Source organism: Hyposmocoma kahamanoa, unplaced genomic scaffold (genome assembly GCF_003589595.1).
Source record: "Hyposmocoma kahamanoa isolate Upper Pololo Valley unplaced genomic scaffold, ASM358959v1 95, whole genome shotgun sequence".
Lineage (NCBI taxonomy): Eukaryota > Metazoa > Arthropoda > Insecta > Lepidoptera > Cosmopterigidae > Hyposmocoma > Hyposmocoma kahamanoa.
In genome coordinates this window covers 5516139-5541910 of record NW_020654972.1, presented here as the reverse complement: position 1 = coordinate 5541910, position 25772 = coordinate 5516139, and the positions used below count along the sequence as shown (strand labels likewise).

The 25772-nt window shown below is 36.4% G+C and overlaps 1 protein-coding gene across 3 annotated transcripts in view; it reads right to left on the bottom strand.

Annotated features, from left to right (window-relative positions):
* Positions 1–25772, bottom strand: part of LOC113238285 (apoptosis-stimulating of p53 protein 1) — a 468812-nt gene that overhangs the window by 248501 nt on the left and 194539 nt on the right. Inside the window, exon 1 of one of the 3 annotated variants that reach the window (XM_026475120.1) lies at positions 24682–25273. The exons of the other annotated variants lie outside the window; for them this stretch is intronic. Coding sequence (XP_026330905.1) covers positions 24682–25155 — 474 coding nt within the window. The 5' untranslated portion in view covers positions 25156–25273. Of the gene's footprint in view, positions 1–24681; positions 25274–25772 lie in introns of those variants that run through there. 3 annotated transcript variants of the gene reach the window in all.

Here is a 25772-nt window from a genome sequence, read left to right as displayed (position 1 = left end):
CATGTCAGGTTATTAGTAGATTACAAATAACCCTGTGTTTCGTAAGACATTAATCTAAAAATGTATCTTTTATGTATCAACATCAAAGAAAGCAGCATACATACCTGAAACAAAAGAGCAAACCATTGTTACTTCCACCATAAATAATACCATAGTATAAGTATAAGACAAGTATGGTAACTCTATACAAACGTAGCAGCGCAGCTTGTATGTGTGCTCGCACCGTGTGCCGTGTACGGACGCACACATTCGCTTAATCTCGTTATGCACTTGCATTGCATAACAACACTGGCCGGCTCAAGGCGCCTTCCGTTAGTGTATTCGGGTGTTTGTGTATCGTCGTTGTTTCCGATTTCCATAACACAAATGCTTTATTTACTTACTTAGGGATCAGAGCTAAGTATATATCATTATTGTGCGAATGTGTGCGTGTACTTTGTACAGATTTTCTATACTTCTCTTATTTTACTACGATAACAATTTTTTAAAATAAAATTAGAATAAAGAAAAATTGCCTCCTTTATTTTAATGTGCCAGTCAAGACGCTTAAAGTAAACGACTTGTAAATGAGTAGAAATTAATTACTTTGTACCAGGAAAGAAGGATCTTTGCCTGTGACGTCACGAGAAAAAAGATAATTGGTTGGGTGAGAAAACGGCGAAGATAGATTAGCTTTGTACCGCCGTTATACTTACTGACTACAGTCATTAGTGCCTGCATAAGGAAATTGCTTAATTCTACTTGGTGTGAAGTAATATTTCTTGATATGTGAGAAAATGTATCCTATGGGAAAATAACACCTCATTTTTTATTATTTTAAGAGCGGTTACACACGGTGACTTCTAGCGGCGTGTCTGCAGCGATGCAGTCGCTGAGTATCTACCTTTAGACACACGCGCGACTTGAACAGTTACAGTATTTTTATTCCGGTTGATATTCACAAATTGCCATTTATGAGGCTTAAAAGTACAGTGAAACAAGAACTCTGTACTGAGAGTGTTTACGTATGACGTCCGTTTCGTATCAAATTCCGAATCCGAGAAATGAGGAGCCGAAATGTCACAGGGATCATTTTGTCTCTAGGTTTTTTTATGTCATCTAATTACGGGACGAGCAAGTCGTGCGGCTAATGGTAAGCTACACGCCTGTCCATAAAAGTTGCAATCGGACTTAGTGCACAAGCGATAATAATAACGCACACACTCAACATAGCCCCGCACTAGGGAAACCCTGTGTCGCGGGTGCCATGGACACACACATAGACAACCACAAATTACACCCAAACTCACGAGAGAAATAAATGTAGGTCATACAAATATTTCGCCCGGCCCGGGAATCGAACCTGGGACCTCTTCGTGGCAGTACGGCATGGTAACTTTTCGGCCACAGAGGCAGCTAAAGCGATATGCGAAGTGGGTCCGAGTTTTCTCTATTTGTATAGTCTCGGAATCGAAAGGAATACGAATCGGATACAGTGCGCCAACTTGATAAAGGTTATTTATTATACAGTTTCTGGGTGCTTGGATTACATATATCCATGAAAGTGGATACCCATTTAGCTCTATCAGGTATTCTCGATCTACGATGTTTCAAATAAATATTGTGAATGATAAATGTATATTTACAAAAGTCTATTACCAAGTTTGTCCTACCGGGAATCGGACCCTCATCCTGTGCGAACCGTTGGACCATAAAAAAATCATAAATATTCGAGAATAAATTTAAATATCCGAGAATTCATATCCCAAATTTCTAACCTAAGGTTGCCTGGAAGAAATTGCTACACAGCAATAAGGCCGCCTATTGCACATTATCTTACTATCTTCATACCTAAGTTACTTTATTGTATTTTAACTGTAATGTTATGTGCAAAAAGAATATTTCATTCATTCATTCATTCATTTCATATACGTATTCCAGAATTATTAAGGTAATTTGGCTTTCATTGGGTTTCTCAGGTATTACAAATTACGTTTTGTCGTTCCAATGCAGCTGACTCGATTTCTTCTGCTACAAAAATTCACCTACATTTTGCATGATAATATTTAAATATATCAGAAACTAGTATTTTAGAAGTTAACCCTAAAGTTCGTGTAATTTGTCCCGCTACACTTTTTTGTAAGCGTTTTCACAACATGACAGATGATACTTGCCAAATTTAATTTTCCAGAGCAACACTGTGGAAAAACGAGAGGCTAGTGTTAGGACTCGAATCTTATTTCATGCTTGGAGGCCGCCCGACAGGCTTGAAAGTGGCCTTATATCACAACGAATTCGGAATCCACGCAATTTAAAAAATTAAAATTAATTCTCACTGCGAGGCTTTCTCTTAAATAAGCGGAAAATGCGTGGATAATCTGCAATTTATTTCATGAAGGAGGATTATGGTCTCTCGTACATAATTAAGTTTGGCGAATTTACGTGCTTTCATAAAATTTATAAACACAGTTATTTGGCGCTCCTTGTTGAAAGGAGAGCTTGGAACGCCGTTTAATTCTGGATTTAATGATTGAAGAAATACATTTGAGACAGCTTTTACGCGCATTTGGGTTACCGCAATTTAAAACAGCACTAAAACTGGTGCAAAAGATACATTTTGCTTCAGATTTTTCGCATCTACATAAAAATCGGGAGATATGCTTCGCTGGCATCGACGTGAATTTTTCCAATGTCATTGATGGATGATGTTTAATGTGCAAACACGTTATTAGATACAATGTATCTCTGGTACACGATCAGTCAAAGCGAAAGGAAACAGCTCAACTTTCAAATTGTCACCATTCAGAAGCGTAGTCAGTAGCAGTAGAGGCAATCTTGTCTCCACTGCTACTCCTATTTCTACTGCCAAACACTAAATATCAGCATTACTGCGTTACGGTTTTGTATGTCAACTTTATGGCTCAAGGTGACGGGCGCAATGGCAGTACCCGTTCAAGTCTTGTATTACTTCGTCACCCCATCACTTGATATCATGAAAAAAGAAAAGAAGAAAGAAAATAAGTATACTCCATAGTCGGTAATGATCCAGGAATATCACTCTGGCTCCAAAACGGTCTAAGGTTGAAATGGGCTATAATAGATCAACAACGCATTTCGTATTATTTGCATACTGTTGACTATCGAGACGGTTAGTATCACAACAATTCTGCACTGTAATATAAACACAGAGACTACAGCCTACACGCTTTATCATTCAATCGCTTCTCCATGATAACAATGAAGAACATTATGTATTAATTAAGGGTTATATTCACCCGAATGCAATAAAGTCGCCTTCGTGAGTTGTTACATGCACTCGCCCGCAAAAGTTTTCTGAAGTATTAGATCCCACTGCTGGGCACGGTTTCAGTAAGCCCTTGTATCCACAGGAAGTCCACATGTTTTCAGTAGCATAGAAACGCGTGTCTTGGCTTTTTAGCGTCCTCACAATCATCATAAAATAATCAGATTGCTCAAGCGATGATTATTTGACCCAAAAACCAAAACGCGACATTATACAAAAGCGGTCGCTTATCAAAAGCTCGATAATTAAGGTTAGTTGTTTAGTTATTGTTTTCAATGCTAGGTTGGGACCAGTGTCTAGTTAGTTGTAACTGGATCCAATAACGGCCGTTTTGGTGCTGTTGTAATTGTTTTAAACGTAATTGGGATTGTGTAAAGGTTTCAATGTTAGTTCGATAAACAGGAAGAAGAAATACAATTCAATCAAGTAAATAAAAAAAAGAAATACAAGTCAATTATTTCGAATTCGGGTTGGCCGCAGTTCATTTTCAAATAGATTTTTAACTCGAGTTTACTAAAAACCGATTAAATATTTATGAAAGCCAACTGTTTTATACAATTAAGCGTAGATTTGATAATCACTAATACAGATTTTCTTACCACGGTATGGTTTTTTTTTCCCGATTTTTCGGAAGGGTTACACGCTCCATGGTCACAGGTTGACTAGCTAGCGGCAGAAGACAGCTTTAGAACAGACTTATCTCTCTACCCTCCTTTTTCGCTGTCGACGACTACCTTTCATCTCGATTACTTATAGCGCTAACATTGTCACTAACTTTTTTCTACAAACCACACCACACACACATTTCCACATGTGAGACAGAAGTCGAACCATTTTTGTCTATATTATTGTTACGAAATATCGGGAATATAAAAAGTAGTGGTATCGTGGTAAGACACCTGTAATTTATTGATAATCATTTACTGAATAACCACGAAAGTTGTAAAATCTTTATAGCGTAGATTTGAAGGCTCCGCAACAACGACAATTTAGTACTATAAAGTAACAAATTAAATAAATAAATTTGCTCCACCTTCCTTCAGCTCAAACCAAATTGTTCTAAATTCTAAAGCAGTAACGAAGCATAGAAACAAACTACCGTACCGTCGAAGTTTGAGACGCCAAGTTCAATATGCTTGGTACCTGCATTGTGCTCTGGTTTTGGAATATTAATTCTTCAGTTCCGTGGTTAGCCGTGTGTTACAGGTACAATCTTTGTGTAAGTTATTATTATCATAGCCATAATCCAAATAGTGTAACTTTATTCAAACGTAGCAGCGCGACTTGCATGTGACGCACACATTCGTATAATCTCGCGTGGCGCTCGAGTTGTACAGCTCGGGTCGTACGCGCCATTCATTAAAGAATTGAAGCGTCCGGACGGTTTTTAATGGTTATTTGTTATGCAAGGCTGCAAAGTTGTTGTTTAACGCGAGTGGCTTCAAGATACGAGACGCAAACTGGAGACTTTGCCGCCGAGAAAATGCACAACTTTTCACCTCACTAAAGCGAGGTAAATGGTAGATAAAAAAAACAGTTGAACTATAAACAAACAAAATTAGTCATCGCTGTCAATTTTATATCAACAATAATAAGAAGAATAAAATATAGGCACCAACGGATTTATATTACGTAAATAATGTACGGCAAATCGTGTAGATGAACGTGACATTATGTTTATTGTTTTCATCGAAATGAAAATTTAGATGCACCTCAGTCCACCGTCAAGTTCCAATTTCAAAAACCTTTTCCACGCTTTTGCGCCCAGATTTCTTATGAGAAAGAAAGCCTTTGCGAGCTAGTGAGGTGAAAAATATATTTCTTCATATTTTTCATATTTATAAACGTATCGCGTAAATATTTCCTCGTTTCGGCTTGGAAGGGTAAGGGTGCTGGTGACTTGTCAACTTAAGTCCACAGTGACGGATTTGTGATTTAAAGCTCTGAGTAGCACTGCAACTGTTATGGACAGGCGTGTCGCTTCTGACCAGGCTCACGACTTGTAATGTTCGTTCCGTTACTTGGTATCATAAAAAAGTCATGTGCATTTTATTTGCAAAGATTTTTATTTATCTATAAAATAGACCAGGCGGTCTATTGACGGTCGAGATTTGCAAAACACAGGAAAATAAAAAACCCCGTTACCCGTCGTGCGATCCTGCAACGAGAAATCCGCGTGTAATAGGTCCCAGAATCTGCGAACAAGTTCTACCCACAAAACAGAAAGGTGTTACAAACGACGAAATGTTTTATTTACACCCCAGTGAACCTTTTTTATTGGATAATGAATTTTTCTCAAACATGCTCGGAAATGTTTGCAATACTTTCAAAACACGAACACGGAGAGTTTGACATTTATGGACCGTGCGACTTCTTCCCGGTCAAGGCCTGCAAAGTAAGTGGACATTTCTCCGAAGCCCTTATTTTCTGTGTCGACGCACTAAACTCCACTTATTTATCAAAACAAAAATCTAAAAATAAGAATGTTTATTATAGGCCGAAAGTTGAGCGGAGAGCACAATAACTGCCTAATAACCACTTAGTACCTAATGGAAACAAAATCCGAAATACTTAAAACCTCACAACCGGTGGAGTGTTTCGAATGCGGAATCCAACACACAGTGTCATATTTCTCAAAATTGAAGCCATATTTCAATATTAGGCTTTCGTTCACGTATAATAAACTAGATGACAGTACTTAGAATCCGAATTTCACAATAAACTAAACAATAGTTTTATCACAATGCCAAGTTTCAATCAATCATACTTCTCACCTGGTCTCAAAGTAGAAAATTCCGTGTACTATAAATTAACCGAACTACAAATACACTCTAAGGCACCCAGAACACCCAGACCAGAAACAATTTGGAAAAGTACTCTTTACAAATTTTTAACGATAATCGAACCTGGGACATCCTCATGCAGCGACCACAGTGCACACCGTTGAGCCATCGATAATTACAAAAATAAACCAACCATCCCACTAGTATTATAAAGTAGAATTCTAGGAATATTAAATAGTCGAACTCGAGTTTGTACCATGCTTAGGTACATATGCAGACTTGGTACAATGACTTAGTGCATAGATCAGGGACCAGGGTATTAGGGAAGTTGTCGAACTAGAAATTGACAAGTTACGTGCACAAATTCAACTTCACCCTAAACTTAAACTCCTAAAGGATATTACTGGGGATATATTTGGGAAGAACTTTTGAAGTGTAATAATATAGAAAAGAGTGTGGTATCAATATTTTTTTTTGTATCTATGTGTTGTGGCGTTGCGATAAATGTCTATTCTATTCTAAATAACAAAGTAATACGTTAAATGCCTAACCTATGAAATTTGGTTTGGTGCAGATACGCGCCTTTTACTAATACTACATACGCGGATTTGCACTATCCCTGACGTTATATATTTATGCATTAAATTATCGAAAACTTTTTGGTATTATGTTTTTTTTATAAAATAACTCCCATAGTTTGTAAGTATTAATACAAAGATCGAACACTAAGAACTATTCCTTCGATCCGGCTGGATTCGATCTGGCAGGCACGTTATGCTCAAGGCGCTGGTTCGAATCCTGCCGGATCGAAGGAATTTTTTGATCTTTGCATTAATAATTATAACATTCATATCCACCTTAGTGTGCCTCTAAGGACATAGCTCTAAATAAACAAAAGTTTTTCAACTACATTTCAAAACTAATTTAAAACATCATAAAAGTTACACATAAATCAAAAACAGAGAAAATCCTTTAAAAACGTGTTACAAATCAAGAATGAAAAATGTTGCCCACTTTAAATTATAAATTTACGCTCGGCAGAGCGAATTAATGACAATTTTTCTCCAAATTACAGTCCCTGTAATTAAATATAATTATAGACGCATACCAAAAAGAAAAGTGAAAAATTTTCTACTTTAATGTAGCGATGGGATGAACAAGTCGTGCCCTTGGTGGTAAGCGACACGACATCACCGTTGTAGTAACAGAGCTATAAATCAAAAAGACCTCAGGGGCTTTGTTCTCCTAGTTGCTTGTGAAAAAGTTCGTCTGGGGAAGTACTGACACCCTACCTATTTCTGCCGCCAAGCAGTAATGTGAGCATTACTGCGTTCCGCTTTTGAAGGGTAAGGGTGGGATTAATAAAATTACAGGCGCATAGGACTTGTCAAATGGAATCGCTTCATTTGCAAGAAATATGGTGGTCAAAATCACAATAGGAAGGGACTTCTGCGTAACAGACCAGCATGGCAATCGATCAGCCACGGATGAAGTTAAATAAATTAATGCCATCACAGCCATGCGTTCGACTGACTGGGACTGGTGAAATTACAGGCACATGGGATTTGCCAACTTATGTCTAAGGGTGATGGGCGCAGCGACAAAACCCCTGAGGTCTTTTTGATTTATAGCTCTGTTACAACGGTGATGTCGTGTCGCTTACCACCAAGGGCACGACTTGTTCATCCCACCGCTTGCGATTATAAAAAAAAGAGAAAAAAAAAATACTTATTCAATCTCACAGTAACGATATTCGGATTGTATGTGCTCGGATTTGGATGATTCTTTTTTTTTGGAAAGATTACCTCACCTCAGTAGTGGTCCCATTTAAATTTGAAGAAAATATTCCACCTGTAAGGGTGGCAAACTAGGGGATGAATCCGTTTTCGCGTACTTTCCGATTTCAATAACACTTGGCAAATAGATGTGATTCCACGAACTTTTGAGGTCGGTTTTTTGATCTCTACACATTTTCTTAGATCAAACAAATGTTAAGAATATGGGTCTCTGTATGCGTAGTTCAAAATCGTAATATTCTGCGATACCGCGTTATTGTACAAAGGCAATCCGATATAATGTCAATAATTGACATCAATAATTCAATATTTTATAATAATAAATTTACATCGTTCGATATTGTTAATATTTACAACATGGCGCTCGAAAACTTAATTAACTAACTAGTTCACGCTTCGGTCGTTGATCCAGGAACATTAAATGTAGTTAATGAACGTAATGAAAAATTGTGTAAATTCAAAAATTAATTAGGTAATTACATTTTACCAAAATAACATTTTATTTCATCAAAAGGAATTCGATATGGTGCATTCACATAGCTGTATCCAGACTTATGACTCATACTACCATTTTTTATATCATACCAAGTGACGGGACAAACTTTATTACTTACTTACTTAATTAGTTGAAGTGTCCCTCAGAGTTTTAAAACGCAAAGATCTGTGGCGCATCATCCTGAGATATACAGACCCGGAACGCAGTAATTCACGGCAGAATTAGATACGGTGGCAGTACTTCCCTGGACGAATTCTATCACAAGGAGCTCTACTGCTTCTAATACAAATTTTGTGAGTTTGGAACCGTTCGACATTGTAGAAGACCGGAATTCTCTGCATTGGTCTGTGTTTCCGACCATATACAAGCCGAATGTCTATTGGATAGGCACCTTCTGGGCGAGCTATTTCTAGAAGCATACGATTGTAGACCCCATCCCTGCTCCAGGGCTAGGTAGTGGTCAAGAGTAAGTTCATGAATAAATAAGAGAATAAATTGTCTACTGAGAGTGATACATGAATGTAAAAAATCTTTAGCTCAGATCTTTATGCCAAATATAACTTTGGGAAAAAAATTATTAACATTTTCAAATGATTCACACGAAAAGTGATCTCTGGTAAATTGTTACTATAAGGGTTAACTACCTCTGTGGCCGAACGGTTACCATGTGAGTCTACCATGCAGAGGTCCCGGGTTCGATTCCAGGGCCGGGAGAAATATTATATATACATTGATTTATCTCGTGAATTTGGGTGTAATTTGCGGTTGTCTGTGGTGTGTGTGTGTGTGTGTGTGTGTGTGTGTGTGGCACCTGCGATACGGGGCATCACTAGTGAAAGAAGTAAAATAAAAACAAATGTGAATTGAATGAATTTTTATCTAAATAAAATAAATAAATAAATAACGCACACACTCAACATAGCCCCGCACTAGGGAAACCCTGTGTCGCGGGTGCCATGGACACACACTTAGACAACCACAAATTACACCCAAACTCACGAGAGAAATAATTGTAGGCCATACAACTATTTCTCCCGGCCCGGGAATCGAACCTGGGACCTCTGCGTGACAGTCCAGCATGGTAACCGTTCTACGCACTCATACTGAGCCTACAATGCCCAAAAAGCAGATCTCTTATTGCATAATATCGAGTGTAGTCATCATCGTCCAAAGCAATAAATTAATAACCAAGAATTGCTCTGAACTGTAATATAACACCAACAGCGGTGACGCAACTTACGTAAGTCCAATAAGAACTAAATAAGCATTGACTAAAATAGGTGTTCGGCACTCGAGTTGCAAATAAATCGCGGTTATGCGCTATCGGATTGCGACGTAAATAACCTAAGCTCAGTCTTCCTCCTTTATAAATGTCACTATATGTTTCTTTGGCTTGTTATGGCATCATCAATGTCTTATAAGTTCCACTGAACACGTATTTCCTCTAAGGAAAGATGTTTGGCCACTGCAGTACAAGCACGCGATGATGGCCGTTTTGACAGATTACAATAGTGAGGTCTCAATTCATTATCGAAAAACATATAATCAAATGCGAGTCGCATCTGTAAGTTTTTAGATTTATAACTAGTATTGCAAGGGGTAGCTGACTAAAAAAAATAAAATTAATTAAACGAAAATAAAAGTGTTTACTTAATATATAGTCAAATTCGAAACTGTTTTGAGCTTTGACGCGAGTTTGCCGGAGGTAGAAGTTGTCCTGTCGATCCTATAAGCGACTATCATAGGTTTCATTGACAACAATGTAGACCAAGTAGCTTCTTCAACGTAGTTATGAATTAATACGAAACTTGATGAGCGGACAAACGTCAAAACGGCCATCGTAGTGTGCCGGTACTTTAATTAAATATCACTAATTGCAGGTTACTTACCACGGTATCAGTTCTTTTTATCCTCCCGATATTTCGGGACGGTTATTCGCTCCACGGTCACAGGTTGACTGACCAATGGCAGATGATAGTTTTAAGAACTGACCTATCTCTTTACCTTCTTTCGCTGTCGACGACTGTCTACATCTCGATTACTTGTGGCTTTACTATTGTCACTCACTTTTTTCCGACAAACCACCCACTGTATCCAGACATGAAACTACAGTCGAACCATTTTTGTTTTTATTGTTATAATCATTAGCACTAGATTGTTAAATGTCGCTCCATTATGTCTGTTTTTAAAACTGTCATCTGCTACTAGCCAGTCAACCAGGATAATCATTAAGAGAATAACTAATATCTGTATGCGTTATGGCTTAAAATCTGTATGAGTTATAGGTCCGCCACGATGGCCCAATGTTGGTTGGGGACTTCATATGTTTTCCAACCGTTATAATTAAGACGTTATTCAAGCTTTAGCGAGAGTATTTAGAGCAAGCTTTAGAGAGTAGTATTGATACTAAAGATTAACAAAGCTATAGGTACTGTAACGATGCCGACTTCTTTCATCCTCAATCCCACCTTTGCATCATCATTTTAGTCTGGTTCCTGGACACTTTTACTGGTCACTGGTTATTTTTAAAATTTTGAATAATTTTCAAATTTCGTTTTCTTCACTATTCTAACGGTTGTTCTATCCATCATCACTCCCATCAAAATTCTTGAAACGAGAAGACGTGCCCATAAATTATAAATTACCTTCATCCTTATTGTAAAACTTCAAGTTGATTACTATTAAAATTATAACAGACCCTTTTGGATCTTTCTTTCCGCTTTTATCTTCTCTTACAATAAATTTTGTGGGCTCAGCCTTCTGCATTCTCATTTCTCTTAGACTAGGCTACAGTACAGACATCTCGATTGCAAAATAATCAATACGTTGCCACTGGGCTGCCATCGCTCTTGTCATAATTATGTTTTATTGCAAACACATGTGATCAACGTTCTTGGTTAACGAGCTCTATATAAACGCTGTTTGATCTCATTTTGAACACTAAGAATACAACAGCAATAAATTGCTGTAGATTCTAGAACTAATATTTACACCAGATCGAATTTGCTAATAGATTCAATTTTACCCATGTAGCAAATGGGTCTTTTTTAAGTCCAGCAAAGAGTAGACTTCACCGATCCATACAAAGTTTGATCATAGTATGAATACCAATTAAACAAATTCAATTATTTTTAACCGACTTCAAATAAAGGAGGAGGTTCTCAATTCGACTATATGTTTTTTTGTATGTATGTTACGCGATAACGCCGGTATTTGTGAACCGATTTTCATGATTCTTTTTTTGTTGGAAAGAGGGTACCTCCATAGTGGTCCCATTTAATTTTTAAGAAAATCATCCACCTCTATGGGTGGCTGTTCTCGCATGAAGATTCATTTCTATAAATAGCGCCTAAATTTTATTATAACCAGTAATTATTTTAATGGTTATTTTAATTAAGTATGTTGTATTGTTTTCAAATTATAGCTGTCTCACTAACACAACATAAGGCCTACTGAGACAGCCAAAGTCAAAGTCAAAGTCAGAGTCAAAGTTTACATTGCATTACATATATGTACGTTGGAAATGAAACAATTTTTTAACTCGTAAGTTTGTTTTTTCAACCCAGATCCGAAAAAAATAATTTCGTTAACAATATTAATATTAAATACCTAACCATATATTTTTTCCATAGCGACTGTTTCAACACTTTCACTGTTATGCGGAATCAACCAAAGCCTTGAACAATGAAAGTATTGAATAAATCACTTTGGAAAAAAATGTATAGCAAAATTGAGGATTTACACTAATTACTTATACGGTGTGAAAACACAATTCCTAAAAATGTTCACGGTAGAAAAAAAAACACAAACATTAAATGCACCAATGATATTTTTTTATATGAACTAAACTAAATAGAACACATATACATTTTTCAAATGGCTTTAATTTCGTTTGTAAAAAAATAAATTCTGAAATAAAGCCAGTAACTCTGCCGCTCGACCCAAGTAAAATGAACCGTATTAGTACGGGATAAATTTCAATTGCTCCGTGGCCGAACGGTTACCGTGCCGGACTGCCGCGCTGAGGTCCCGGGTTCGATTCCCGGGCCGGGAAAAATATTTGTATGGTCTACATTTATTTATCTCGTGAGTTTGGGTGTAATTTGTAATTGTCTATGTGTGTGTCCATGGCACCCGCGACTCAGGGTTTCCCTAGTGCGGGGCTATGTTGAGTGTGTGCGTTATTATTAAAAAAAAATCGTTGCTTCTCAGTAATGACTCTTAAGATTTAAATTCAAAAAGAAAAAGTTCAAAAGTACAGTGTCAAGCTTGATATATTATCCACTGAACATATCCAAACCTGAAATTGTTCAAAAAATAATAATAATAAGTCGTTATTAAAATAAACTGAATTTGAATAGTAATAACGTACTTAAAATTCTCTTTGTAGAATATTCTCTATTCCATATTGTTTAGAAAGGACCTGAACAAGTGTTAGTAGAGTTAAAAGCCTTTGAAAATCATTCAACCTTGCTTTGAAACAATACAAGACTAGTAATATATTACGCCGCAGAACATAAACTCGTGTAATTTTATAGTGAAGTTGCAAAATTTGTTTAGTTGTAACAATTCACAAACTACTACAAAATCTCAACAGACAGGAAAAATATGAAAATGTTTGTAGTAGTTTTGTACCAACACAAATTACATTTGTTATAGTTTTAATCCAAAGACATACATGCGATACATTTGTAAATGATTTTGTTATCTCTAAAAGAATACGAAGTATAATATTAAAAAGATCTTATTAGTTAAAATGGTTTAATCTTTATAGAATGTACAAAAGTAAAATGTGCCCGCAACTCCACTAAAACGGAACTAGATTTTTAAAATTACATAATAATATACATTAAAACGTTTGAAATAGACTTTTACTACCGCTAAAGAATTAGTTTAGCTATTCAACGGGGAAACTTTGCCCAACTACTCAGCACGATGTCCTAAGGCCATCGCAGGGTTAAAGGTAAACTTTTTTTATGATACTAAGTAATGGGACGAACCAGTGCGCCTGATGGTAAGCGACACGCATGTCCATAACAGTTGCAGTGCCACTCAGAGTAACTTACCCTTCAAAACCGGAAGTCAATAATGCTCACATTACTGCTTGGCGGTAGAAATAGGCAAGGTGGCAGTACTTCCCTGGACGAACTCTTTCACAAGGTGCTCTACAGCAACTAAATTCTAAAAATCCAAATATTAGGCATATTTAGTATTCTATTCCCTTTTCTTGACTACCATTTACATATAATGTATGGTATAATTTTCTATATCAAAATATAAAGTATTATTCTACATCACTATGTCGTTACTAAACGAAGCGTACAATTCACGCGTCTCCAACCTAACAACCAATTTTCTACGTTCCTTTCGTAAATTATCTACGAATTTAAGCATCCAGCAAGCCTTTTGCTGCTAAATATAGAATATAAAACGTCTTGTTCTTTTATTTATCAGCAAGCTATAAAGATTGTGAAAGAAGAAATGTCGTATATTAAAAATATGTTGTATATTATCTTTGAAAGAGCTAGACGGTTACGCATTCCGAGTGTAAGATTGTCACCACACTCATGACCCGTTATCGCATTAAGCCCATCAGAAAAACCTTTATGTCCATATTCTACGTCTAAGGGTGGCAAACTAGGGGATGAATCCTGTTTCGGTACTCTGCAGTAACCAATTGTTGTTAGTTTCCGTATATAAGTACATATAAGCAAATTTTAAAGTCGGTACCTTAACTTAACTGCCTTCGTGGCCGAACAGTTATCATGCCGGACTGCCACGCAGAGGTTCCAGGTTCGATTCCCGGGCCGGGAGAAATATTTGCATGACCTACATTTATTTCTCTCGCGAGTTTGGTTGTAGTTTGTGGTTGTCTATGTGTGTGTCCATGGCACCCGCAACCCAGGGTTTCCCTAGTGCGGGGCTATGTGATGTTTTAAAGAGAGCACAACGCGTTGTGGATGTTTTTTTTCTATTTTTCAGTGAAAGTCTAACATACTTATATATAATAAAATTATATTTAGTAACTTCATTGTAATATCAATAGCATCGCTAATCAGGTCGTAACGAAGTCCTTATCAGAGAACACCCCGAATGCTTAGGAAATACGGAAGAATGTCGCTGCAGTATATCATGGTTATAGAAAATGATTGGAATAAAGATAGTAAAGAGACCCCTTCAGTGTAAGGTTCATTATCTTTCACACATTTCGCTAAGCGACGTCGTAATGTCAAAATAACCAAAAAGTATTGGTTGCCGAAACAGTTCCGCTTTCGCAGTTAACAGACGCATTTGACATTTATTTGTTCGAAATGTGGATATTTCCTGTCTGGTACGTAACATAAAATATTCGCTCGTTTCTGAGAAACGCCTCACGACGCCGCGACAACGCTCGTTCGGCGCGAGTATGTCACATTTCGACGATCTTGTGATCAACTGTCGCATTTAATTCTTTATTCGTTACAGGAGAGATGAGAAAACAACTTTCTGGCGTCTGGCTGTATGTCTATATTCAGTACTAGCTTTAGTATGGTATTCTAAATCTACTCGTTCATTATAGAACAACATTTGTAATGTAATAAATTACAAATGTTAATTTGTTTCATAAACAGTACATAAAATAGGCATAATAAAAAATATCTTTATAACAAATGAAAGCATTTACGACACGTTAACACACACAGTCATCACCTTGAAATTACTGAAAAAATGTGATATAGCAGAAGGACTGAAAGAGCGCGATCAGCACGTGCGAAATTAAACACAAAATACACGCATGTACAGTAAAATTTTCTATGAACTGGTTCTCAATTTAAATATCGCTAACCGAAAATCACGTAAAAACTCATAATGTTTATTCAGTTTGTATGCGTGTGATTGTTATTTATTATTGCCATGGTAGCAACTCCTTGAAAAAGGGTTCATTCAGTCAAGTGCTGCCGCCATTTTTATTTTTTTTATAATTTTTCTAAACGGATTGTGTAACCAATGCGTTTTTAGTTAACTTAATGTCTATCGGCAGGGAATTGTTTGCTTACCAATGTTATTTTGATTTCTATTATGTTGTAGTATAAGCTGTTTGTACCCTCTAAAATAAAAATACATATTTAAGGTACTGGTGAAATTACAAGCACAAGAGACTTGTCAACTTATGTCTCAAGGTGATGATGACGCAGTGGCATTGACCCACAGATCTTTGCGCTTTAATCCTTCGATAACATGGGGACAAACCGATTGAGATGTCGCGCAACACAACGCTCAACAACTATGTGAAATGTCCTGGGGACAATGTTTCGGAACATTTTGCAGGCCTAGCCTTGGATACACTTGTTGGTATTTATAGAAATGTCGCCCGAGCAGGTTGTAGCGATCAGTGCTACTTAGTTATTTTGGGTAGTTTAGCGAAACGTAAGCGAAAGAGAAGGTGGTGGATGGGGAATTATTTACTAAAACGACAAAGAAGAATTAATATTTTAAGTGAAGCGGCACTAACACGCGGCACGTGTTTCCGCTCTCAACAATATGTTTTGCGTCACGTAAATGCGTCGCAAAATGTTTCGCGACACTAACTAATGTTGCAGAGATGCGTAGATTCACTGTAGCGCGTCGTGTTGGGAGACATTTTGTTCCCCAGCGTATCCAAGCCTTTAAAGTGGCATTGTAACTGTCGCTTAGCACCAGGCGCACGCACGACTTGTTCGTCAGTCACTTAGTGTCATAAAAAAGAATCTATTTCTGCCGTCAAGCAATGTGAGCATAACTGCGTTCCGGTTTTGAAGGGTAAGAGGGATGCTGGTGAAATTACAAGGGACTTGTCAATTTATGTCGCTAATATGCCTAGCGCTTACCGCCAGGCGCACGACTTATTATTCATGTTACTTATTTACTGGTATCATAATAATTGTAACTTTGTTATAAAAAAAAACGAACTCAAAAGTTCGGGGAATTACATCTATTTGCCAGGTATTATTGAAAACGGTTACCGGAAAGTGCGCCCAAAATCATATGAATTTTTGATATTGACTATGAATATCATAATGTGGTTTTAGTAAAACTCAGTATATACAACTTCTACGACGGTTACCCTTTACCAATTAGTATACAGCAGTTCACACATTTACCAATTTAATATTTAATGTGACAATGCCTGCAGTCGCTAGCTCTAAATATTAACATTTTACGACCCAGACGATAATATACTTACAGTATGTAAGTATTGTGTTAGTCTACGCAACGTCTGGTCTAATGATAGGATTACGTGAAACAGATGGTGTCAATCTCCCTTCGTTATTGTTAGACCTTTGAAAATGATATAGTGTTTTTTTATAACAAATTTTTGGCAACGGTTTCGAGAAAATACTACTTATATTATGTTTCAAACATCTCATCATCAAACCTAAGAGGTATATTCCTGTCAGTCATTTCTCTTATAAGCCAGCTACTTGACCTCCTTGTACGACACGACACCAACCTTGTCCTTTATTTGATTTACGTAACTGCGTCTAAGTCAACCTCTTCCCCTCTTCCCCTCCAAAATGGTCTTAAGGAAGTTGTCGTATCGTATCAAATGTCCAATCATTTTATTCTATAGTATTCAGGATAGTTCTTTTCAGATGTCTAATTGTAGTAAGACAATGACTCTATATAAAGTAATTTAGATGAATAAAAGTAAACAGGTGAAACCAAAATCTTGTGCAACAGGTAGGTATGCTATTTATATAATAATAATAACAAAATGCCAGATAACCATACTAACACGACACAACGTGTTATTTACTATTATCACAAGGAGATTAAGCTCTTTCTGATTGGATCAAGCTGATCCGCTTTCATTAATGTGGCTATTCCCTCACCTGGTTTCAAACTGGGGAAGTCGAAGTACTATGAGTACCAGAGCAACGGCGTTTACTCGGACACAACATTGGTTGTGGAGCCAAATACCAAAACCAATTTAGAAAAGTTTTTATGGGCCTCCGTATCCTCAATGCAAGCTATTGGGCCGCTGTGTCGCATTTTTTTTTTTAAAAACAACAAATTTCAATCGTGTTTACTACTTTTTAAAAATAATATCAAGTAACAGAATGAAAAAGTCGTGCGCCTGGTGTTAAGCGACACACCTGTCAATAGCATTTGCAATGCCACTCTAAGCTTTAAATCGCAAAGATCTGAGGGTCACTGTCCCTGGGCTTGTCGCTCTGAGACATAAGTTGACAGTCACATGTCCCTGTAATTTCTTCAGCACCCTTACCCTTCAAAACCGAAACACAGTAATGCTCAGATTACCTACTGCTAGCGGCAGAAATAGGTAAGGTGGCAGTACTTCCCTGGACCAACTCTTTCACAAGGAGCTCTACTGCTGCTAAACAGAAATATTTAAAAAAATCTGTACACCGACACGTTCATCTAATATCATCTCCAGCTCAAAATATCCTCGCAGCTGCATCGCTGTCCTAAATTGAATGTTAAAATAGAATCGTCATGTAACGCATTGGTTTTATTTCGCTCACTTATTTTTCAGAGGATGTATCAATTTTCCGGCTGTCAGTCATCTCTGTGGACAGACTGCACGGCGATGACATGAGAAAATAACATTTGACCTTATAAAATGCGATACAGTTTCTGAAGTGAGCGTCTTGAATTTCTTCTGTTTACAAAGAACTTCTAGAATTGTATCGTTCATGTCAGTGTGGACAAGGATTTAATATCAAAGTTATAAAATGTTCGATTGGTAGATTACAAAATGAGCCCCTTTAAGTATTTTATTTTATGTTGTGTTTACCGATTTGTTAAGAGTGGTTGTCAGCCTGATGGAAGAATGATTACCTCAGAATTCTCATTCATGTATGTATGACTTTCATTTCTAAGTTATGTACATTTGTGAATGTTTAGTAGATATAGCTCTCGCTAATGGTGAAGAAAAACAGCGTAATGAAACCTACACATTGAAGAAGGTTTATTGACCTTTAAGTCCCCAATCCACATTGATTGATGATGATGATTATGTGTTTAACAAAGATGACCAGCAAACATTTAATTTCTTTTAAATACACAAAATGTACTCTTCAAACGGTTTTATAAAGAAGATATTAAGTTTCAACCTTATGTTACATTCTGGAGAAAGAAAATGCGAAGAAACTTTCTATTAACGAATAAGTTTAATGTATGACTTATTTGAGTAGCCTTAAAGGTATTCCAATGAAATTGGAATGGATACTGAATAAAAGTTACTTACTTGTGCGCATTGCGGTGCTGACAACGAGACAGACCGAAACTGTCAACTAACTTATCAAATATAGCAATCAGCTTTGCAAGTCACGTCTAGGTTGGAGATTTTCGTTTCGAATTTCGTATTTATCTACGATTATCGCGTCATGGGTCTGATGACATTTTTGTACTAAGTACATATTGGTTTCGATTTGGGTAAACGAAATTTAAACTTAATTTTAGTTCAATGCATCAGACTCTTTCGGTATCAGTAATCAAATATAAAGATTTAATATAATTTAGAGTTGTCAAACTTTTACAGCTTATAAACTTTATCGTGATACAAATGCAGCCATCTAAAATTACACTTTAATCTATGCACATCGACTAGTTTCACGTAGTTTGACAGATCTAAACTAAAATGAAAATTTCTGTCCTTTACTTACTTAAAATTAAGAAGAGAGACGCACTGATCTTTTTTAAATTAATATGTTTGCTAGAATCGAAGCCATTATATGTGGTATAGCTGCTTACACACTCGAGTAACACGTAATAAGCATAAGGTATTTTTAAAAGGAATTTCATGTTCCGTATAACGTCGAAACAATTCACCGAAATACAGCTTTTATTTTGGTGAAATCATGATAAATAAACATGACGCGTAACGATAGCAAACGAGGCTGAGAAAACCTCGTGAAACTTCCGTAAATGGCTCGTATGTTATATGACTTATTTTCTTTATTATAAACTAAGATACAAAATTCTGAACAATGATAACGAGTTTAATGTTCACAAGAGTTATCATAGCGATACCAACTTGCTTTATGAACTCAAAGGGAACTTTACAAGACCATTATTCGAAATATTTAAAGTTTAGACAAAATCCTAACCGATAAATTTACGAAATGTGATTAAGATCAACAACTTGGCGGGTTATCAGATATTTTGTATCCGGGATAGCGGTCGCATTTTACTGAAGTAATTCTCTTTAATTAGCCTCAACACAAAGTTAGAGTTAGGTATTTATCAGATAATTAAAAGATGTAAATCTCATAAAATTTTTGTAATGACAATTTTGTAAATAACTTCTTACCAAATTGCAAAGGTTAGCCTTATCCGAGAATTTTGGTTTTTCTTTTTCACGAGCTTGTTCTTCGTGACCAATACATACATCCTTCTCAAAACATCGCTATAAGTTAATGGGTTTCCAAAACCCCCTTTTAACACCTATAGCACCAAACTAGTCTAGCTGGACTCTGACGTCTGGCAGGACTAAGAAGAAAAACTTAAAACTGCTAGAAAACTGGGGGCCTACCACAACCTCTTAAAACAATATTACTTTTACCTTACATTGACTTTTCGAACCATAACGCGCTTAAAGTAAGCTTATTTGTAATGTTAAATCTATGATGTTTTGGCAGCTTTGTGACTATTCATTCACTCAGTTCGTACTATGACGTGACTTTGACATTAAAGTATTATTGCTCTTAAGTCAAATTTAAAATCTTAAAATAGTTATTCGGACGCAGTGGAAACAATATTATTTTTAGTTTTATTGTCTTAATATTGATTTGTAATAATTAAAAGTTAAGTTGAACTTATTTATTTACAAATGTCTCTTCAATCTTTTGTTTATATTTTATTTAATAGCACATAGAAAATAATTTCTCGTAATATAAAAATACGCGATGTTTATTTCGTAAAATTATGACAGCGCCATCTATGTGCTCCTTGGCTAAACTAACAGTTGACAACTAGACTATAATTTCGAATTCACAAAGTGACTATCAAGACTCAGCTTGTTTTATTTATTTTATTTATCTTCGTGAAAATGCGGAATAATAATTGAAAACAACGTAATTTTAATAGATTTCATTATGGCATACTTTTCTTTTTTTGGCCGTTAAAATAATCTGAATGTAAATAATATTAAGTACTTTAACTTAACATTATACTACGATAACTCGATTCGGAACATCAAAAAAGAAAGATATGGCATTATACAGTTCATATAGCGTTATTTCTTTCCTACTTGGGAAATCATTCGTTCTTTCAGTCACTTTAGCAATAATACATTACTTGGTTGATAGGTTTGTCATGGTACGAAAATGAGTAATATTACAATAAGCTTACTTTATGCTTACATTGAAATAAGATTGTTTTTGGAAAGGTTATGGTAGGCCCCTGGCTAGGCTTCTCATAGATCTTTATCATTATTATTTTCATTGAAAAATAAATACGCGTTTGACTTCCATCTCACTGATAGAAAATGACCATGAAGTCGATGGAGCATGCACACCTAAATAATGCCCACTCTCGCCTTGAAAAGGTCGAAGTTATACTTTCAGGAAACAAGTCGCAGGCAGGGAACTCCACTCCATAGCCGTTCGCCATATAAATGTGGAAGCGAAACGCTTGGTGCGGATTCTAGGAATATCACAACATTATTTTACATACTATATATTTATTATACATTATATATTATTTTATAGTTTCAATAGGCATATGTCCAACCTCAAGCTAAATGAGACCAGAGACGCAGATTCTGCTATTAAGCGCATAAGACGATCTCTCCAACTTCTACAGCAATGTCGCTTTCTTATTTCATACAAAACTCAATACAAGCATAAACCCGAGCAGGTAAAACCAATCAAAACTAAGAAGAACATAAGATTTAGTGACAAAGGGCTATACAGACACTTAGCCAGCCTTCGTTTCTGATGCATATACAGAAAGCGGTGTCCCTCGATACTACATGCAACGTTCGCCGGTTCTTGGATCATGCCATTATATAAGACTAGAATTTTCTCTCTATCTCTTTTTTTTTCGTTTTCCAGAGCATTAATTATTGCCTTACGCCTTATGAATTTTTAAAAAGACAACTTACACCGTTCGTTCCCTTTGTGCCACCTTCTGAAAATGAAGTACAGTTACGTACAATAACTCTTTCCGCGGAAGTCTCGGATATTACCCACGGGGAACTGGAGTCTGGTACGATTAGAACAAAACCTTTCACTTAACTTTGGCACCTTTGCTGCGGTCAGATAAGTTGTAGTGACAAAATTAACCAGTCACCTAAAAATCACGAGGACTCCCGTCACTGAAATCCATACTTGAATTTCCAATACTGGCAAATGTTAATTGGGTAAATTATTGTAAAATTTATTCACACGCTTAATTGATCATCCTTTTAATAGTTTCCTGTTCATACGTCGTAGTAACGTATACTAGGTTAATGATTTGGCGCCATGCTTGAGTAGAAAGGTTTATGACACCAACTTCGAAGCACTTTGTTTCTAAGTTCAATGCTATGCAAATACCGTAGTCGAAAGTTCTCGAACGATGTTAAGTATTTTAATATGATGATACCTTTGTTTGGTAATGATGTTATACTGTGTCTCCAACACATAGCGGATGAAAGAGAAATAGAATCTTTTTAATAAAACAAGGGGCGGGGCTAGCTACAATCTCCACTCGCAAGATAACTTTTTAAAACTGATCAACCTTCAACTTTCTTGATAGTATATAAATAACGTCACTCCTGTTTCTTATTACCTCTCTCCTACTATTATTAGTACTACCTCTACCTGCTCCTAATACGTTCTTGATACACCTATTTCGCTTTCTTCGCTCACATCAGTCTTTTCGTGGCCTGTGAATTCTTTATACTTTCGACCTGTCTTTTTTTAAAGACATTCTCGATCTAGTTGATATATGTGCGCCAATATACACTTTACCCACGTTTCTATACGCATTTGCTCCATAAATTTGCGTCGTTATTTTACTGACATTCACCCTTGATCACAAGAATACATTTCCATACTATCCACAGTTTTCATCTCGTAATCGATCGTCGATACATCGAATCTGAATGTAGTTGTTCAGAATAGCAAATGTTAGGAAAGACTAACGAAAATATATTTCTGAGACTTTCGAATTTAAGTGACTCGAAATCAAATTAAAGGCTTCGCTCTTGTTTTAAGTCAGTAGGCGCTTTTTTGTTGTTGCCGGGTTTTAGCTCTGTCACTTTTATTTTTATGGCACGCTCAATTTTAAACTGTTCAAGAAAAATGGCTATTTCAGCTTCCTGGCATTGATTTAGTACCTATCTAGATGTATTTATATATTTTATAAATACAGCTAGCTATGTATATGTTATATTACATTTAGTAGCTGTAGAGCTCCATGTAAAAGAGTTTGTCTAGAGAAGTACCTTACCCATTAATGTCGCCAAGCAGTAATATGAGCATCACTGCGTTCCGTTTTTGAAGGATAAGTGTTCTGGTGAAATGTCTCAGAGTAACAAGCACAGTGGCAGTTCCCCTCAGATCTTTGTGATTCAAAGCTCTGATAGAAACTGCAACTGTTATGGACAGGCGTGTCGCTTACTACCAGGCGCACGACTTGTTCGTCTCGTCACTTGGTATCATATTAAAAATATCACATAAAAAAAATGTTTGAATAGGAAACAGCCCTTATGGACAATTAGGCACGCACTAAATATTAACTTCAACCAACTCGTATCACTTTTTCAAATATGAAAATAACATTTAAGTGAATGTTGAAGATGTAATTTTGATCGATATATTCAAATTAATAACACATTTTAGGAAAACCGATGTTAACAACGTCTAAAGCGAAATAGAAACAATTAAATGCAACGTACAGGCAGCAGTTTCATTAGTGACGTGTTCGCAGCCGTATTCACAGGATACAGGGCCGCGTTTTATTTGCTTTAGAATTGTTATGAAGCAACTAACGACGTTGTGTTGTACGATTGTACTGTTCCACAGTGGTAGTACGATATGACATTTGAATTTGATATCATTTATAAACAAGAGACGAGAGACATACTCGTAGATATACTTATAACAAATACTTCATGTAGGTTTTGGTACTAATGTGTGGTACTAATAACTAATTGAGATAATATTTTCCAAACAAACACACCTCTAATTTCACGACTAACAGGTACTAACATCGATCTGTTTCGATTAGACATTTTTGGCATCTCGTCATCAGCAGCTACATTACAGGTAGATAGGATAAATCCTGAAAACTATTGCAGAAAAGATGCAGCAATTTATATTACAAAATCCCAGTCTAATATAGTTTTAAATCTGTATTAATATTTTTATGGATCACTATTGTCCACAATAAATAATTATTACAAACACTGTACGACAACTTCTACTATGACACGAGCAGAAAGCGGGAAGTTTCTGCATTTTTGTCATAACTATGTGTCACGAGAACAAAGGGGCGACTCACGCGCGTAATTGGATGCCTCCCAGTTAGACAACTAGAGGTTTTGAGCATAAGAGCTTGTCTACATATGGAAGTGCTTACATTATATATGTGATAACTGCATGAACTACAATAAGGTGGGAACTATTTAAAGCAGATAAATACAAAAATACATTTGATGTACGGAATAAGATTAACCTTTTTAAGTTCAAAACGTATTCAAGAATGAGCTCAGTCAAGAAGCCAGTGTAAGCTTTTCACAAACGTCAGGTAAATTTCGATGTCAATGCTCGGAAATTCCAATAAGTCAGAGTGACGAAATTTGGCACAGACAATATTGGCACTGATTCGCAATTTTTTAAATTACTGCGAATTTCAGAGGATACCGAGAAATTAAGGTGAACAACATGAACAGTTATCTCTCTCAGATACAACGAACTTGATGTGTTACTGTTTAGAAACATAACAAGCATTACACACGAATAACGTGGTTGCATCACAAATTTAGTTCAGTGACGCAAATGTGGCTCAAAGTTTGCACATTCGCCGTGCAAGTGCTACAGGATATTAACAACTGTAATTAACGAACTACACGAGAACACAGCGCGCCATTATTAATCAACATTGCGGGGTAATTGAAAAAGCTGCACACTACCTCGTCAGAAATTTCAATACTTTTTTAAATACCAATTTGTCACCACGTTGCGAACAAAAGAACAGTTTACGGCAAACGCACGATAAAGAAAAACGAATTTTTGAATGCTTTGTTAATTAACTGTCAGGAACTTTTGTTCAGTGAAAGACACTCAAATAAATAAGTTCATAAAAGAGAAATGAACAAAATAATTCCAAGAAAATTAAGTTGAAGCAAACCTTTTTGTAGCCAGCGAGTCTGAGTGACCTTTGTAGCCGGGCGGCGCGCGTCGTCGACAGGTACACTATAGGCACCGCCTCGCCTGTCTCCAACTCTATGTCGAAGTCGTTAACTGCCTCACAAAACTTATAATCTCCAAAGTTTTTTGCTTTACTCTTCATTAGTTCCTCAGAGTCTCTACCATCACTTATCTCGCCTTTTAAAACTTCCGCCGCTGAGACGAAAAGAGGGTTTTCGTAATAGCGATCAGGAAGTTTAGCATCGTTTACGTTCTCTGGTTCTTGTTCAGACTGTTCCTCGGCATTATACGCTGAGTCAGCGTCATTGTCGTCAGGGAAAGTTATTAAATAGTTGTCACTATTTGCGCACTGTTCGTCACTAAATGAGTCTCTAATCAACACTGCAGTTAAATTGGAGGAAGCGGAGGAACAAGCGCTCCATCTCAGTCCATTCTTGAGCCGTCCGCACTCCATTGTTACCCGATTATTGCTGTTACCAGTTGAATAACTCAGATTCTAGTTCATTAGATTAAAAATGTATGCTGTGCTCAGTGTCTGTTCTATGAATGATGGAACACGTCAGATAGTGAGTGGGCGTCTGACAGGGATTTGATTTCAGCGTAGCGATCTGTTAATTGTGCCATTTGTAAGATAGCTGGGATATTAAATATACACCATTATTGGCAGGAATGTACTTTATTAAAATGTTAAATGAAAGTATCAAATGTTCAGGCAGATCCTATACTGTTTTGGACAAGTTTAAAAAATGTTTTGAAATTTTTGGGTATCAAAATTCTTGCCGGCAGAGAGACAGGTGGTGAAATGCGAGTGATGTGGGTTTTTACTAAAAAAATAAAATGAAAAATATTTGCCTCTCAACGCTTTATCTAATTTTAAACTATTTATCTATTTGTGGTAATGGCTTTATGAAGAAAAATGTATCCGATATTTTGGATTACATTCAAATATGCTAAAGAAAAGAAGTAACGAAACTTTTTCAGAAAAGCATTTAGAGTTATATACCAAAATCTTATCAGCAATCAAAATTTCTCATATTTCACATTGTGCGGTAAGACCATTGAAATCGAATT